Raw genomic sequence first — 17,884 nt, forward strand, 5'->3', positions numbered from 1 at the left:
CCACATTTGAACATTCCAAATGAGTTCCAGAGGTTCCCCCCACCCCCAAAACACGGCAGTATATTACGATCTCATCTGGAGCAGCATCACTTACAGCAACACAAGAAAGTACTCGCCCAACACATGACTTAATCAAGCAGATGTCCTCACTTTTTATCCCTCCAGATGGCTATAAAATCCTGCTGTGACTGTCGCCTCACTTTCATCATAACTAGCTAAAGTATCCTAAATAACAGACAATCAAGCAGAGATGGGAATTCAGTCGCAGGGACAGATGCCCATTTTGTGAACGGTCGGACGAAGGACGAGAACTCTTTTATAAAGGACGGACCATGCAAGGACGCAGGTAGGTTTTCGTCCGTCCCTCTAATCGTCCCTATTCGGGTCAAGTACCGGCTGATGTGTGATGTTGTGAAGGAATGTAAGGACGGAGGACAGAAGAGCTTTAAAAGGACGAGGATGGAGGACGGACCTGCAAAAAAAGGGTAAATTGCCCATCTATGCAATGAAGTCCATGTTTCACAGAATGCCCAAATGCTCTAGTCATACAACTATAATGTTGGAATGTATAACAGGAAGGACAAATAACAGATTCTGTCGTCTACTGACATGCCATAGCCCCGCCTTTGTTTTTGTTTTTTCAATTATCAGCTGATGTACAATGTTTATCACAAGGAGTACAAATAATGCATATAATCTAGACATATAGGCATATAATACCAATAGTGACCAGTACTCATATGAGCTGGTGCAATATCCATCCATTATCTGTACCGCTTATCCTCACAAGGGTCACGGGGCGTGCTGGAGCCTATCCCAGCTGTCTTTGGGCAGTAGGCGGGGGACACCCTGAACTGGTTGCCAGCCAATCGCAGGGCACACAGAGACAAACATCCGCACTCACAATCACACCTAAGGGCAATTTTAGAGTATCCAATCAACTTACCATGCATGTTTTTGGAATGTGGGAGGAAACCGGAGTACCCGGAGAAAACCCACGCAGGCACGGGGAGAACATGCAAACTCCACACAGGGAGGCCGGAGCCGGGATCGAACCCACGACCTCTGAACTGTGAGACGGACGTGCTAACCAGTCGACCACCGTGCCGCCCTGGTGCAATATATATATTATTATTAATGATAATATTATTTAATATATTACGGAAAATTCTACTCTGAAAGTCTAGACTTGTGACTTTTATTATTTATTTGTTTTTTATCATGTATTATGTGAGCAGTCTGATAGCGTAGTTCAAACTCATCAGATGCACATACAGATACCACACCATAACTCACTTTAGCGTTCGTGAGCTTTTCATTTCTTTTCATTTTATAGACATTTTGGAGAGATTACTGTACACACAATCAGTTTTATAGAGAAAAAGGGTTAGGACAACTGTCACTTAATTATGACGTCAACGTCAACGTCATAAGTTTATGTTCCCTGATTGGTCCAAACTTAATGCCACTTAATTAGCCTCACCTGCACGTAACCTCCTGGGGACACGCAAGCAGAAGCGTCAACAAACTAGAGATGTATTGCCACGGAAAAAGGACAACGTACATCTTGTATTTATTTATAGTAACGATTGACTTGTTTCACCTCTGTGGTTCTGTACCACCAGCCCCACGGGAGAGCAGTAGTTCCGCGCACGAAGCCCAAGCCTCAACTTTAACCGAAGGGGGAAGTGTTAAACAAGATGTCCCGAAAGGGAACCTTGATAAGAGCTTGTCATGGACTTGGACTAAAGGTAAAGCCATCAGATCACAAAGCTTGTCCGACACCGAAGATGGATATCAAAGTGATTTCACAGGTAAGGTTTCTATGGACTCAACTGCTGGCATGATCCCTGTCCATTTTACAGATTTTCTTTCTAATGTACTATAAATTCGATTATGTACTAGGGTTTTCTGGTGTTCCGGGAAAAGTCTTGGTTTCATCATCTGACTCCATTCCACACGCATCTGAATGGCTGGCGATGAAGCCCGTACTTCTGTGTGATCACAATTTCATGAGCTTCACAGCTTCAGGACAAGGATTCTCACAACTCTTGGTGGACAAAGGTCAAATATATTAAATGTATTCCTGTAGTTATCAAGGCTTAAAATTGACTAGTGTCGTTTGTTTGGGTTGCCTCTCTGCATCTCTGCTATTTCACTGTTTTTTTTATTTTTTTAAATATTTTTTTTAATAAACAGTCACCTATCATTCGGAGTGCTCCTAGAATGAGCATTGCAGAAACGTTTGCCACCAGCACATCTTTGTCGCTGAAAACAAGGCCACTATTGTCCAATATCACGGCGGCATAAAACGGTGCATCCCAAATGCAAATAGTTAAGGATTTTAACTAGAAGGGGATTTTTGCAATTGTTAAACTATGCAATAAGCTATTGCATCACTTCCAAGTAGCTCGTGAATTCAAATACTTTCTCTGTTCTGAATGCACGTGACATTTGTTGATCACACTCAAAACTCATTGTTCTTGTGAAATTGAGTAGTCATTCACAATATGCTATCAAATTTTGGCAAATTGCCTAGTGTCCTCAAACTAAAGGATGTTACCATAACTCCCATCCAGGTTAACTATTTCCATTTCTCTCAACAGGGGAAGCTTCTCCCGTCCCTCTGTTCCATCTTTCTCTATATTGTGGTTACACAGTGAGGACATCATGGAGTGACCTTCACTTGGTGGTGCCGTATGATGCATGCTACATAACCCAGGAGGTATTCTTCACGCAATCATTCCTCACCTCGCTCACTGTGTCCTTGACCAAAAACCTGCTCCTCTGCTCCCACAGAACGGGAGTTACGTGCTCCCCATGCTTTGGTGGGGCATCCCACTGAAGCTCTCTTGCCCTGTGCACATGCCTACAGCTGCATCGTTAATCCCCGTCGTCCTCTGCTCCCCTTACGGCATGGCGGTGCATCTATATCAGCAAGAGAGCGGTCTACCAGTGCCGGGAGTTCTCGGTACTTTCATTTCGTTGTATCCCAATGGGTTACGTTTCTGCCTAGTCATTTGCTGCAAATGTTTTCTTGTCAGAGGAAGATTGCACAAATCCTACAACCCTGGATTGTGTCACTGGTGTCGGGCCAGAATGTCAAAATTTGGTGAATTTGATATTTTTTCCACAAATCTATACTACTGGTCAATCCACACGTGTGGGTGTTCTTTTTACAAATTGACCAATCTGTCTCCTGAAAAGTGGTTTTGGAGGTACAAGGATTCCGCCCGACGCCAGCGTTGTTCTTAACATGAACCAAAAATAATTTCTTCATTTTTATGAATTTAACACATTGCCAAGGCATTGACGAAACTCATTTACTGGCTTTACTTCCATCTTTATTAAGAATTTACCATGTGTTTGGTTCTATTATATACTTGTTTTTATACCATAAAGTATAACTTTTATTTGTTGTGACTCAGTATAAAATGCTGATGCACTGTGCACAGAGAAAAAAAGATTCCAACTAAATGCTGTGAAAAAAATATATCTAAATATAATCGCCCATCACCTTTGTCAAAATTTTACGTTTTCTTGACTGACTTAATGAACGCACAATGTATTTTTCAGTAAATGGAGGTTGGGCTCCATTTGTTTCTGCCGAATGTGCGTACCATGTTGACTCCCAACCAGATGAGCTTATCTTCTTCGTCCCATTCGTTGCTTCTTGTCTCAGAGTAAGTTGTCTAATTTTAACTGACTGGCAACAAACGCTTGAAACTAAATATGTTCTGTGCATGTCTTTTCAGGATGGACTAGAACTCCAGCTTGTTTTTGATACGCAAGAAATCATCCTCTCCTGTACTCCCCATGCTCCACCATCTTACTTACCTCAGTCTCCTGGTGAAACTGTGCCATACCCAAATAATCCTTCGACTCCGCCTCCATCTTCAGACCAAGAGCCGATTGCTCAGCTTCCTGATTACCGCCACGCTTCCGACACTGACTTGCCATTCACTCAAATTCCGCAGCTCCCCTCTCCAGGTCTTTGGCCTGACATTCGGTCTTGGTATTCTCCAGGGGGCTACCCCTCAACTGCTCTACCCGATGCACCTGGATCCTCAGCTCATGATCAGATTGCCCGGCTTCCTGATTATCCCCAATTTGCATACCCTGGCTTTCTATCGCCCACATTTCCCCAGGTCTACCCCCCTGACTCAAAGCCAGCCATCCCATGGTTGCCCCCTGACAGTGCTCCTAGCGCCCCCTCAAATACTATACCTCCCGTGCCTGGATTTTCAAGCCAGGATCAGATTGCTCAGATTCCTGATTATCCCCAATTTGCATACCCTGGGTTTCTATCACCCAGATTTCCCCAGGTCTACCCCCCTGGCTCAAAGTCTGGCAGTCTCCCTCATTTCTCTCAAGACCGTGGACCTGAAGCCCTGCCTCATCAGTTCCAAAACCCCCAAATTCCTTTACCACCTCCTCCCCCTGCACCTCCAACACAGGATCAGATGGTTCAATTTCGGGATACTTACCATAATGCTTACCCTAAGTTTCTGCCCCCTCATTTTCCCCAAGTCTATCCTCCTGCCTCCGAGTTTACCAATCCCCCTCAACCAGCTGCTCCTCCAGCTCCCCGCCCACCCACAATTCTGGATTACCTTCAGATACCTACTCATCCTCTACCTACTGCTTCGATGCCAGGACCACTTCCTCCCACTTCTAGTCCACCAAAACAACCACCAAAGCCACATTACCAGCTCCCATCCAATCTATATGGCTTTTACAATCCATATGAACACTTTTTCTACCCCCAAAAAGATCACAATCTCCTGCCTCCTTCCACTTCTACTATACCCAGCTATCCTTACCCCCAAGACCCCATTTACTTCCTTTCACCTCCAGGTGAGGAACATCAGCAAGCCAACTGTCCCCCTTACTCTCACACACCTTGTGGCTCCCACCAGTACCCTCATCGTGATAGCTATCCACCCTACTCAGCAGTACACACCCCTGCCCCCCAGTATCCAACGGAGTCACCTACACAAACGCCTGTGCTTGCCAAGACTTCCATTAGCCCCGCTGTTGTTCCGAAGCCCAAAGTCTTCTGTTCCTCCAATCAGATGCTTATTCAGCTCCCACCTGGTCCAATCTCTGGAATTATTGTTAAAGGTGCGCATGTGCTCTGACCCCGGTATGTACAGTAGAGTATACAGTATGTATGAAATGCATATGGTTACAATCAGCTCTGCGTGAGTTTAAGTTGCTTCAAGTGAGCTGCTCTGGTGTACATTTCAATGGGGGAAGGGAAAAGTGTTGGTGGTGATCCAGTATAAGGAGATATATATACAGTGCATTTGCCAGTTTGAGCATGCACACAAAAAAAAAAAGCTTCTTTTTTTTTTTTTTTCTCGCTAATTTTTCAGATGCAAAAGGGAATGAGATGAGTATCCAGCATGCTCCAAAGCACTGTGGGTATTCTACCAGCATAGGAAAAGATGGCAAAATCCATTTTAGCCTCCAGTTACACACACGCTGTCACATGAGTGTGAAGGCAAGTATTGACTCGGATTTCACACTGAGCGCACAACCTTTTGTATAATTGATCATTAACTTGTTTATAAACATTTTGTCTCAAAGGATAACATGTACATCATTAGTGTCACCTATATGACTCAAAGTGGCAGGACGGAGGCTCGGTTTTACTGTCCGGCTGCCACCTCTTCATCTGGACAAGGTACCTGTGCGCTCCCTAAAAGCTATTTAATGGCATTTAGAGTTTATTTCACCTGTGAAAAATAACCTTTTACCATGATTTCAATTTTCCAAGATTGCAACCTTCCCAAGGACCAATGGCTCCCCTGCGAAAAAGGCCCGCTATCGCAGGCGTCATGTCTCTCCCTGGGCTGCTGCTTCAACAAGCATCCCCCTGCCTGCTACTACCGCATGGACGGTGCGTTTGCGTCTGTGTCCCCACCAGCATTTTCATGCCACTTTGCGGAGAATACCTGAGTTCTTTTGGGTGCAAAAATGTAAGCACAACAGCTGCCGCCTTTGTAGCGGCACAATCAGGGAAGCAGACTGGCAGCAACACAGAATGTGTAAAAGGTGTAAAAGACCTCGGGTCTTATCAAGGGCCCCCTGAGCGATGTGACCTTTCGTTCGCCTGACCTTTACATAACCATGCGTGCGCTCCAGTGTATTCTTGTGTGTCGTTGCTCTCTTGCAGAGTGCACAGTTGACCGCCACTTTGTTTTCTCCGTGCCTGCATCCATCACGGAGCCCCCTCTCTCCCCTGGCCTATTGGGGGTTGCCAACAACTCCACCTGTAAACCAGTGAAAGTGACTTATGAGTATGCATTGTTCAAGCTCCCCATGGATGGCTGCGGGGCACGCAGAATGGTGACTTTTATTGGGTGGAACATCCTTTGAATATTAAGGACAGGCTGTTTTTTTGATGCCGGAATGGTTGTGGTAAAAAGTGTGTGCCCTTTCTCTGCCCTCGCAGGAAGTTGGGAAAACTTTGATCTATATGGTGGAAGTTGTCAACATAATTCAGACTATCAGCCTCAATTATGGCACCATCACGAGAGATTCTCCAGTCAGGTCAGAACAAGTTGCTTTTTATTTATTTAGCTGTTGCACGTGGACGGAACGATACAACTTTGCTTTTATTCAGGAATGTTTGTGAAGGCTACTATAAGTGACTGTAAAACAGAAAGATTATTTTGGGAATATACTTTATGTTGTGAAATCACTGGGAGCAAACAAAGTAAAGTGATAGCATTTCACAATTTTAGGGAATTATATTTGGCTTCTTTAGATGGCAATTATAATGTTAACCCATTATGCTATAAGCTAGGCAATATAAGAAGCAAAGACAAGACTATATTATATACAGTAGATGTAGAGCTTATACTTTTACTATGGCTTGACCCATTAACCGGGTGGCCGATTATATCTTGATGATTATCTCGATTATATTATGTTGCCACTCTGTCAAAGATGACATGTTTTAACATGAGAAAAACGTATGTTTTTTTTTAAAATCATCTCTCCATGGCAAAGAAAATAATGGCGTGTAAGAAAAATTATGTGATCGAACAATAAACGGCACCATGCATAAATCATGTTTTGACAGTGACTTGATTTAGGTTGCTGCATACATTTATGGCCTGAATCTAATGCTATATTCATCAGTTCATGCTTTTTTTTTTTGTATTTATTAACATTTTTGTTCTTGAAATTCCTCTTTAAGCAAATACTGAAGGAGAAAGTATTGCAAAGCATGAACATGTTCTGCCTGTAATTTATGTCTTTGTAACAGTGGGATTAACAAGTAAATACTTTCATTCATTATATATGTATTTTTTGTTCTGCACAATATCTGAAACTGCATTGGCCTCCAAAAAAATATCACTCGAGCCCTAGTTTATACTACTAACTTGGATTTTTCTAAGGAAGTCAATTCAGTCAGGAACACCATTGTTGGTTCATCACCTCCAACTGTTGCAATGACCCAATTTGTTTTTCCATGCTTGCTTGCTTACAAGCAACTAATACATTGCCCTTCATTTAATTGAAGTTGAATTGTCATTGGATACATATTCCTGTGTCTTTACTCACTGGCAGGTTACTCGTGGAGTGCAGGTACGTACCAGGCAGTGCTTTAACAGTTAGCTACTTGGTTAAAACTCCCACCCTGGGGCCAGCGGTCCAGACCCAGGGGGTGTTTGGCGTCCAACTCCGCCTGGCCAAAGGTAGGCAGCAAATGTATATCATCATCCAACAAAGGAATGTGTGGTAAATATTTACAGCATTTTTAATGCTTTCGGAATGTGGACGAGTGCCTCAGACCGTATTGCTTTTGAATCCGCTATAGCAGAACTGAGATTTGTGAGGGTAACAAATCATTTGAATCTCCTCCCTCTCAGATGCTCAGTACACGAGCTACTACCCACAGTATCACCAGCCCCTGCAGATGCTGCTGGGGAAACCCCTTTACCTGGAAGTGAGGTTGCTCAACGCCCCGGATCCCAATTTGCGGCTGCTGGTGCACTACTGTGTGGCCTACTCGCGCTCCGGGAGTTCCGTTTGGGTGCTGCTTTACAACGGGTATGTTTGAGTGTCTCTGCTTGAGTGTTCAGTGAGACAGCCTGACAGAACAAAAACGGAATTGCGCCGAATGGTTTCCCCGACATAAAGACCGAGCTTTATTTGGAATATCGTTTACCTGTACCAAGATGCCCCAACCCCTTGGATCCAACCTCCCAGGTTGTGCTGTCGGATCCTCAACATCACTCCCCTGATGCTCAAACGCGTCGCTTCACCATGACAACCTTCCAGTTCCTTCCTGAAGGAGAGATCAAAGACCTGAATGAGGAGGTGAGGAGTGTGTTTGGTTTCTCATTCCCTGATAGTCCTTTTTCAATCTCAGGTTTTGCAGCTGCTAGTTGTCAAGGAGAATTTGTGGGAGCGTTCATTTGTGCTACCCCAAAGGCCAACTGGGCTATTTAATGGCAACCTATTACGGCTGACCTCTCTGCTAGATCTGGCCACCCCAAATGTAGTGTCACCACTTACCAAGTAACAGGTGGTAATAAATGTTATCTTTAAGTAATAGTGTGCATGAGTTTCAATCCAGCCTTACTTTTAGTTCAGAATTCTGTTGGCTAATGCTTACTCATATGTAAAAAAAAAAAAAAAGTCAAATGAAAATACTGAGTATATTTTTGCTAGTATTTTGTATATCGATATTTACAAATACTAAACCATATTTTGAAGATGGTTTAGTATGTGAATCGTGTAAATTGTTATGAACTACAAGCTAAAATGTTAGCACGGCATACTGGTGATTGGCGTGCTATCACTGTGAGCTTTATTTCAGGTTTACTTCATGTGTGCAACTGAAGTCTGCCCGCAACTTGACAGCACGTGTGTCGAGGGCTGTTTTGGTCAGTGATGGTGAGTAAAATGGTCGCACCCCGTCGACCCTGAACAAACCCTCTTAATCTTGGCTGAAAAAGACAAGAGGGCCAACCACGTTTGCTCTTATGTATGACAGATGGACAATGATTTAGTAATGAGAGCTGTGAATAATTTATCAAGACTGATCCATTTCCTGTTCTTACAGTTAAGGCATGGACGACACTTGAAGTTAACTGCAACAACCTGGCAAGATGCCCTAACAGCGTTTGTTAGAAAGACATGAGTATTTCTTCAACCTGGTCACGTATCTTCTGTTCTCTCTTTCAGTCAGAAGATATTAGTCACTTAACCACCAATAAAAGCTCTCCAAGGACATGAGGGGTGTGTAAGTGTCTGTTAAGATCGCCACCAGCCTGTGTTGAAACTGGAAGTGGTACTCGACCAAAGAGTGAGGCATTCACAAGCACCTTTGTGCATGTGATGCTGTCAAAAGTTTAACAGGAAAACTTAGTTGCTTTTTTACATGCATTTGAGGTGGGGTCACAACTATTAAAGTAAACTATTCCTTTTAGTGACTTACTTCATGTTGGGTTTGTGTTCCATCCGTAGGACGTAGCCTCAAGGTCCACCTTTAACTGGCTGCTCATAAATATTAAAGGAATAGTCAACCCAAACATAATTTTTTTAAGAATATGTTCATTGCAAGCCCACTAGTTGAAACAAGGCATTCTGTCAAATATTGTGTTTGTGGAATAACAGTTATTCCACCTGTTTTTAGCCATCTCAGCGGGCGGCCATTTTGTCACTTGTGTCTGAGGTAACGACCAATCACGGCTGACCTGTTTTCTGAACAAGGCGATTGGTCGTTCCCTGAGCAGTTGTGATGTCATTTTCAGTCGACAGAAGTAACAAAATGGCCGCCCCCTGAGATGGCTCAAAAAGGTTTGTATTTTACTGCTTAACTCGTATTCCACAAACGCAATATTAATCAGAATGCCGTGTTTTAACTAGTGGGCCTATTGAACATATTCTTGAAAAAAAATGTGTTTGGGTTGATTTCCACTTCAAGCAGTGCAGATTCTAGAAAATAGCTAAAATCTTGCCACCAACTAAACTCACAGGGCCTCATTTAGCATAACCTCGCTATTTTCTGATACTGTCGCCAGAGATATATTTCTACTAGACCTTGCCTGTCTGAATCATACTATAACTCACTGCTGTACTTTTGCCAAAGTGTAAGATGTCTGTGGCCTTTAACTGGGCCTAGATGTCTACTCTTCTTCTGCATGATGATTTGTACAGGGCCTGTTGGCCTCACGAGCCCCCCGCCCGCATGCCGGTGCCAGGTAAACAATGGAGAATTTGAAGCAGTCCCTCCACTCGTAAATAATTTCCTGTGCATTCCACTGGATGCTTTCAGGAGTCACTGTGCTAAACTTCTGTACTGATTATCCTTAACAGCCTTTTGTTTTCAAATTCATGAATGGGAGGGCCATGGACCACGATCCTTGGGTGTGCACCAACATTATGAGACAATTAGGAGTTGGGTGAGGTTCAGGAAAGGTTTTCAAGCAACACATGAATGTCTCCAGGGGGGAAACTTGTTAAGTATTGGAGACATCTTGTGTTCAGTTGTGACTGGGAGACTGTGTTGATGGACTACGGTGTGGAACATTTTTTTTTTTTTTTAAATATTAGTAGTGACCACTAAAGAACTAAAAAAAAAAAAAAAAAACTACAATCCCCCATAGGAAAAAGGTTGTACATCCATAGTGTAGATAGAGATGTGTGTGGGCCCACATAAATTTGATAAATTATTTTTATAACAGTCACTCCAAGTGTTGAGTGGTTCTCAATTCATATTTTTTCCAGTCTGAATATGAAGCCAGTTATCTAACTCCATGACGCCCCTCTCATAAAAATAAGTAGGTAACTCATCCATCCATTCTTGACACCGCTTATCTTGTTCAGGGTCACAGGGTTTTGAAGCCTATCCCAGCTGACTTCGAGCAAAAGGCAGACTACACCCTGGCCTTGGTCGCCACTCGCCAGTCACAGAGCACACCTAGAGACAAACAATTTGTACTCACATTCACACCCTCACTGGTCTGCCTGCATTGAAGCCAGCAGGACGTACGAGTACACCAAGAGACTTCCGAGAGCAACTCATCCAACTTAAAACATCCGTGAGCGCTGTGGTAGACATACAGTTTGCTTAATGCCGAGGCCTATTTAAACTTGCTTTGCAAATTTTTACGCCCAAATGTCTAAATTGCGAACAAAGAACAAGCAGAGATCCAGTAGATCATTTTGGAAAGTCCTGAACTGAGATTTTGCTGCACAATCATTGGCGTCTCATGTAGCCTTTGACCACTGGGTGTCGTCCAAGCAATAAAAATACCAGAGCAGTACAAGGCAAGGCTCCATGCTGCATTACCCAACACCGGGCCTAGGTCCTCGGTTGTGTAAGAACTTGGGGAATTGTATTTTCAAGAGAAGAACCACGGGGCGTTAAAAAAAAACAACTGTAAGCAATAAAATGAGAAAAGCGCAGGAGTGGAAAGGGAAACGAAGCTAGAGAGGAGAGGGCTTACAGTATGAACATCTTTGTCTTTGGACCATTAGGTTCGACCCCCTCCGCCCCTCGCACAAATGTATGGAGGCACTGCGGCACATTGCGCACACTTGCGGGCTGCGTGGCTCTGCGTTCAAAGGGAGAGCGGAAGACGGGAGGAGGGGAAGACTTGCCAAGAGGGAGGGGAGGTCGGTTTCCTTTTCCCCGAGCACATGCCGCTAGAACACACCGGGAGAGAGAGAGAGAGAGAGAGAGAAAACACTCTTGACGCAGGCAGGAACACAACCGCGAAGGAAAAACAACCGTGTCCGTCGTCAGCCTTTCTTCCGTGCAGGGGGACACTTGCGGACTATTATGGGGGCAAGAGAGCGCTCCTGACCGGGCTCGACTTGCCGTGAACCGCCGCTCTTGTGGTTCAAGTCTACGAGGAAACATAGGCGACATGTTGAGGGGCTTTTTCGTCTTGAGCTTGCGGTAGGATGTTGTCTCTCTTAAACGAGCGGCCCTCACTGTAAACCGAAGGAAAAAAAGAGGTATATTCCAAATGGACATTTTGGCGCTAGGCAGCCATTTGTTGTGATCGCTGCTGAATTACTTGGTTTGTTATAATCAGACGTAGCATAGGCCTCTTTTAAAGGCGGCGTCGCCGTAAATAGAAGGCGCTAATATTTAAATATCTTTACCGTGTAAACGCACCTTTATTTTGTCCGTGTTTGGCAGGGGCTCATTGAAAGGCCTATGTATTTTTAAGTAATTAATTTACCCTCCAGTTACAAGCACAAAGTGTGAAAACAACCCTGGGTCCTCTGATAACCTCAATAGGGGAGAAATAAGAACCATTGTTTTTAAATGTTAATGTCGACCGACGTTGCATCTATCATGCTACCCGTGTCCCGTGGACTTATGGAGCGGGATAGAGATCTTGACGCCCTGGCCGGAGTGCATCCCAACGCCGGCGGCGCTCCCTCAGCTGTCCGGGGAATGAAGCGAGGAGACCCGGAGCCCGATGGTTCGACAGCGGCCTCGCTGATCGACTCGACAGGGGCGGAGTGCAAGCGCCCCCGAATGGATGGCTCGGGAGGGATAGGCGAGGTTGGACAGGTGAGGAAGACGCTCGAAAACAGGCCTGTATTGGTTCTTTTGCTCGGTAGTGCTTTTGTTTGTGTCGCATGTAAGGGGTCACAAATGGGCCTACAGTAGTTCCCTAACAACAAAGCTGGAAACTCCTCCACATGTGTTGCTGGGGAATTTCAAAATGACCCGGCGCAGAACCCACCATTTCCACAGATTAATGTATAAACTATGCTCAGTGAGCAGACATTTACTGCTAAATTGGCATTCTAATGGCATTGTTTATATAACAACCTGAGTTCGACCAGAGCTTGGAATGTATGACAATGAAATCTCCGCTCTCAATGTAATCAAAACTCTTGGCATGACAGTGTGGACATTTGCTCTGGAGACTAAATTCACGTCAATGTTTGTTTGTGATCTGGTGGGGCTGGTGAGCAGGTGGGAATATTGGCGGTAAACAAAGACCCTCCACTTTTTCGGGTGGTCAGGGACATCACTGTAGTACACTTGATTCTCCAACACGTTTTGACCCATTGCTACGCTTTTCACTACACTCCTGTGCTGCTCTGATCAGCAAATGTCATTGACCTATTTTCCCATGGTGTCAGCGTATTGTCAATTTGTACTGTGAAATTGTCAAATATGCCTCTGATAGAGGTTTGCAGGAGAGCGAGAGGATGCTTTGCTCAACATTGTGGTATATTATGTATGTTGGAGTGCTCCATGAGGTTGGAGAAAGCTATTTGTCTGGCATTGGAAACAGCTGTAATTGAAGTGAAGTGGTCTGTTTGCTCTTGCTTGGAGAACTAAATGACTGGTGTTCCATGCAGACCTGCCGCCAGTGAGTGCTGTCAGTAACATAAACGCACTTTAAAGTACGTAGATGCGTGTGGATGAGAATGTGTTTGTCTGTGGGAGAGCAGAGAAGCACAGATCAATAGCTTTAGTCTCTAAAATGTATTGAACGTGAGCTTGTTGGACAGTCCGGAAATGAGAGGGGTGGGGGTCTGCGGGGTGGAGACTCGAGAGAGATAGGGGGGGAGGGAGGGGGGCAAGAGAAGGCCACCCTCCATAGCTTCATCTCTCTGAACAGATTTTCCCTATCACTGGCAGTAAAGAGGCTTTGTTTCTAGCTAATGGGATCACAACTCATAGTAGAGGGGGCTTTATAACCACACTGATCCTTGAAATCCTTATCTAAGGCAGAGCATTCACACAACACTCGTACTGTGGTACACAAAATAAGTGATTTGTGCACCAAATTCATGCCAGCTATTACACGCATCTTCCACTGCAGTCTTCGTCCTTTACCAGTGTGTGCATACTGCACAGCGGCACACTTTTAGTGTGCGGACTATTTAATTGAATTTATTTTGGCAGTGTTTATCCTGCTAACAAATGAACACATAGCCTCATTGTCTAAAGCTGTTTTATTAATATTCAAAACTCAAATTGGGTTGAACATTTTCAGTTTTCCTGTCATTCGTAATTCAAGCACATCAAAGTCCAGGAAACGGCAATAAAATGCAGACTAGTAGTTCTGCAAAGCTAAACATCTAAGGAATTTAGAGAGTCCTAACTATTACCCTGAAGCTCCAAACTGTACTTGCTGACTATCCCTCTCCTTCTTGCATTCCTTTCAGATGCCCCATTTTTTAAAACTATTTATTGCTGGCACGTACAAGTCAGGATTGAACTCTAACCTCAAAGTGAAGCCAACGCAATTGGATGTGGTTGAGGTGAAGAGCAATCTATTTGGCCTTCTACAATAATGGGACTGTTACCGGCACTGGTTGGCTTATTCGTTAGAAAAGGGTTGATGTCATTTTGCCGTGTGGGTGGCAATGCTACATCAAGTCAATGCAATACTTTGCTTTGCTTAAATAAATGCTGCATATGTTTCAGGAGTCCTAAACTTACCCAAGAAACCTTAACCCATTAAACACGGGAGCGCATAACCGCGTTTCTACACTAGAGCCGGGAGCGCTGCTGCGTCTTTCTACCTTTCAAACCGGGAGAGCGAATACGTCACTGTCCTTTTTTAATCCAATTCTCCGTCTCTTAACCAACTTAATGCATCAGAATATACATGTGATGGTGTCGCGAGACCGCGGAGGATGTCGTGGAATTTTTTCGAGCCGTAGTTAGGCTAATGGCAGACTCCATCGATCTCCGGGAGCTCTGATTAAAGTAACGGCAGTGATATATAGTCGACGTGCACGACCGGTGTAACCAGTCGAACGTGACATGATATGGTTTGTGGACAATTACGATATTGACGTCTTTGTAAGAGAATAGAGGATGGTAATTACCACTCGATTTTTACAAAAAATTCAAATAGTGCTTCTCTTGCACTGACACGTTATTTTTACATCTTCGATTGAAACAGTAAATAATAATAAATTCTGCCTGTGTGAAAGCCACATGTCTAAGATCTGTAATTCTTTTGGAATTATGTTTCTGTCTGCTACAGGGGCTGAGATATTAATCATTTTGTAAGTGTTGAATTTCTGGGAGAACTCCAGGTTTTCAAGGGTAATTCCAAAGTCGACCTTAGGTTTTGGTTAGCTGTTGCGAAAGGGGCTTTAGGCCTTAATTAATGGGTTGAATTAATTTAAAATATTTGGACACAGTGCTATTCCGGTCAATGTTGTTTTCCACTGCAACAACAGGGAAGTCTTGTTATTTACATCTCCTTAACGGTATTCATAATCATAACACCACCCTGCATCTGCATCCCGACCAGGGCAATGTTGAGATGAGGTTGTCATTTTCAATGTCCATCCAGCATGATGCTGAACGCCCCATGTTTGTTGTCACTGCAAAGGAATTGGGCCGTACATGCTTTCTCTCTCTCTCTCCCTCTCTCCCTAACATAATAAGGTCTTGCCCGGGTTGACAGCGCTGAGGACAAATGATTTGACTGCGACATTAATGTACACTGATCACCCCTCTGTATTCTCATCTTGGCAGGCTCAGCAAGAGAAATACAATATAGCCTCGCTATGCATTAAAGTTGCATTTTCTTTTTTTAATTTTTATGATATTAATAGCTGACAGAGATCAGATGTCATTTGAATAGACAAATTTGAAAGTTAACTATTGTTATATCTCTCTGAATGCTCGCTCTGAGCTCACGTTTCTAAGTCAGTGTCACATCGAGTGTTTTCATGCTGCATGGATCTTGGCCTTAGCTGACACGCTGTTCTTAAATCCACATTACTAATTGAGGCTGAATCGACAGCGCCGCTTCTGGTTACATTCAAGTAGTTCACTTCTTACTGACTAATTTGATTAGTCGTAAAACGCAGTTAATCTAATCGTTTCTTGTTTTGCTGGATGTCTATGAAAATCTTCAGCCCAACTGTGGTTTGAAATATGCAGAGCTGGGCATTCTACTAAAAATGGAGTGTCCGTTATTCCTAATCCGTTTGCAGCGTGGGTACCCTTCCGTCAGCCGTCATTCGCCTTTTAACAGCTTTTAAACGGGCTTCCGTCTGTGATTCCGACTAAACTTTCAGCCTGGTCCATCACTCAAATCTGTCCCCCAGGCAACTACAACTCACTATTATTCCTCGCCGCGGCCATCGAAGCCCCACCGCAAAATAGACTAATGACGGAATACAGCCGAATGACGGATTAAATAAAGGAGCTTCCGACTATGCTTAACCTGTCTATTATAAAATGTTTCCCATTATTTGTCAACCCTCAGTAAAACAGGCGCCCGGCAACAAATGTAGTTCTTTTTTCCCCTCTCTTATTTTCAATATTGAGTACAATAGTCATCCTAAAAGTCAAGTAACCACCTTTTAGGTTTAGTACCGTGATATCCACTAAACATCATGTTTTGGGAATTAGATTTGGTTCTAAACGGTTTACGTCTAGCAGCTGCCAAAATCTACTTAAGATTCTTCCAACATTTTCTCCAAGCAGTGAGTGAAAGTGTGTTTGTTGTGATAACGTCAAAAGTATGCGGTTTAGACTAAGTAAAATAAACTTGAGGTTGCTGTTTGTAGGCTTAGCAGATAAGTGCTCTTGTGGATAAAACACATGCGCGTTCCTTCCCTCTGTCGAGTGTGTGGCATGGCCCGCTTTAGCAGTGATGCAGGATGACTGTCAGAACAGTCAAATATAGTTCTTAAGAGTAGCATTCCCAAGACACGATAGGAATAGATACGAGCTCCATGACCAAATTAGATGCTTCGCAGGCATTTGCTCAGCAACCACCTGAGAGGTACAGGGGTCATGTGTTCAAGGCGTTGGTGAAGTTAGGAGAAAAGATGGTGGGAAGGACAAAAGCTAGGCCTCAAAATGTGAGCTAGCTGCGTATGAGTCACAACACTAGTCTAAACCCATTAATTCTCAAGACAATGATCCTCGTGCTAAGATTACTATAGATATTATTTATTCCAAGTGCTTACTCCTTGCTCATGTTAGCTAAAACCTGTTAGCTAAAAACAAATTCTCCAGTGTGTTTTGACAACGGTCCTCAAATGTTGAAAAGAGGTCACAGTGCCACATATGGTGATGGAGAAAGACATACGTCTGCCAATAAATCAATTTCTCTTTCCTAAATATCATTGTCAGTCTATGTTGGTAGCTAAACTAACTGATAACATAAAATAGCACTTGAGCGTGGTTGTGTGTTCGTGTGTTGAAGTTCTATGTTCGTTGCCCTGCCAACTAATGATATGGCATCAATTTGGTCAGTGGAAAACGGAATCATCTACGTAATGCTTGACATTTCACCGAGTGAAAGAATACAATCCTTTTTCAAGCTGCTTCGCAATAGCATAACTACAATAAGTATAATGTATTTTTCTTGTGTCATTTGCGAGCAACTGTTTGTGGGACTGACGCTGATACACCCCCCCCCCCATGTAGCCCCCCTCCTCATTCCTCCTGGAAATCAAGCACATGACTCCACTCATGTATGAGTCATTGTTTTTCTCCCCTCAGTTTCCTCTTGTATTTCTAGTTCAAGTTGTCTCATTTCAATTCCAAATGCTGAGTCTTTTGACAATATATTATCCACTAACTCATAAATCCCAATTGGTCCTTTCATTATTTGTAATCTGTATTCTTATTTCGATTTTTTTTTTTTTTTTTTTTTGGCCTTCCTTCAAAATAAGGTTATACTTTATTCATGATATTCAAGCCTCTAAAAGGTGTTTCATTATTTAGGGCTTCTACCTCCTGAAGCCAGTTCACTAAGTGCGTTTTTGGCTCTTGGATTGTCTGTCATTTTTTTTTCAGTCACAGAGCCACTTCCTGTTTCACCAGCTGAAGCTCCTGCATTGGGAAAGTCGTGCTCAGTTTTAGTGAAATGGCCCCTTGGGGGTTCGGTGTGAGATG

General features: G+C 43.5%; 2 protein-coding genes across 5 annotated transcripts in view; both read left to right on the forward strand.

Moving 5' to 3' along the window:
• Positions 1-1,481: 1,481 nt before the first annotated feature.
• Positions 1,482-9,253, forward strand: LOC147146337 (uncharacterized). The gene is made up of 16 exons (XM_086034692.1): positions 1,482-1,814; positions 1,906-2,064; positions 2,607-2,725; positions 2,800-2,971; positions 3,577-3,683; positions 3,756-5,124; positions 5,379-5,506; positions 5,593-5,689; positions 5,783-5,905; positions 6,182-6,354; positions 6,461-6,558; positions 7,585-7,712; positions 7,887-8,067; positions 8,196-8,337; positions 8,840-8,916; positions 9,086-9,253. Exons 1-15 carry the CDS (start codon positions 1,535-1,537, stop codon positions 8,912-8,914), a joined length of 3,351 nt encoding a protein of 1,116 aa, XP_085890818.1. The 5' UTR covers positions 1,482-1,534; the 3' UTR covers positions 8,915-8,916; positions 9,086-9,253.
• A 2,160-nt stretch (positions 9,254-11,413) lies between these two features.
• Positions 11,414-17,884, forward strand: part of rbfox2 (RNA binding fox-1 homolog 2) — a 38,788-nt gene continuing 32,317 nt past the window's right edge. For 2 of the 4 annotated variants that reach the window (XM_086033138.1, XM_086033137.1), the window contains exon 1: positions 11,415-12,556. In XM_086033138.1, the coding sequence (XP_085889264.1) occupies positions 12,305-12,556 (252 nt within the window). In that variant the 5' untranslated portion in view covers positions 11,415-12,304. Of the gene's footprint in view, positions 12,557-17,884 lie in introns of all 4 variants that reach the window. The other 2 variants (XR_015087108.1, XM_086033136.1) reach the window with 2 other exon arrangements.

Source organism: Filicampus tigris, chromosome 6 (assembly GCF_054856515.1).
Source record: "Filicampus tigris isolate MCC_2025a chromosome 6, RoL_Ftig_1.0, whole genome shotgun sequence".
NCBI classification, from domain to species: Eukaryota; Metazoa; Chordata; class Actinopteri; order Syngnathiformes; family Syngnathidae; genus Filicampus; species Filicampus tigris.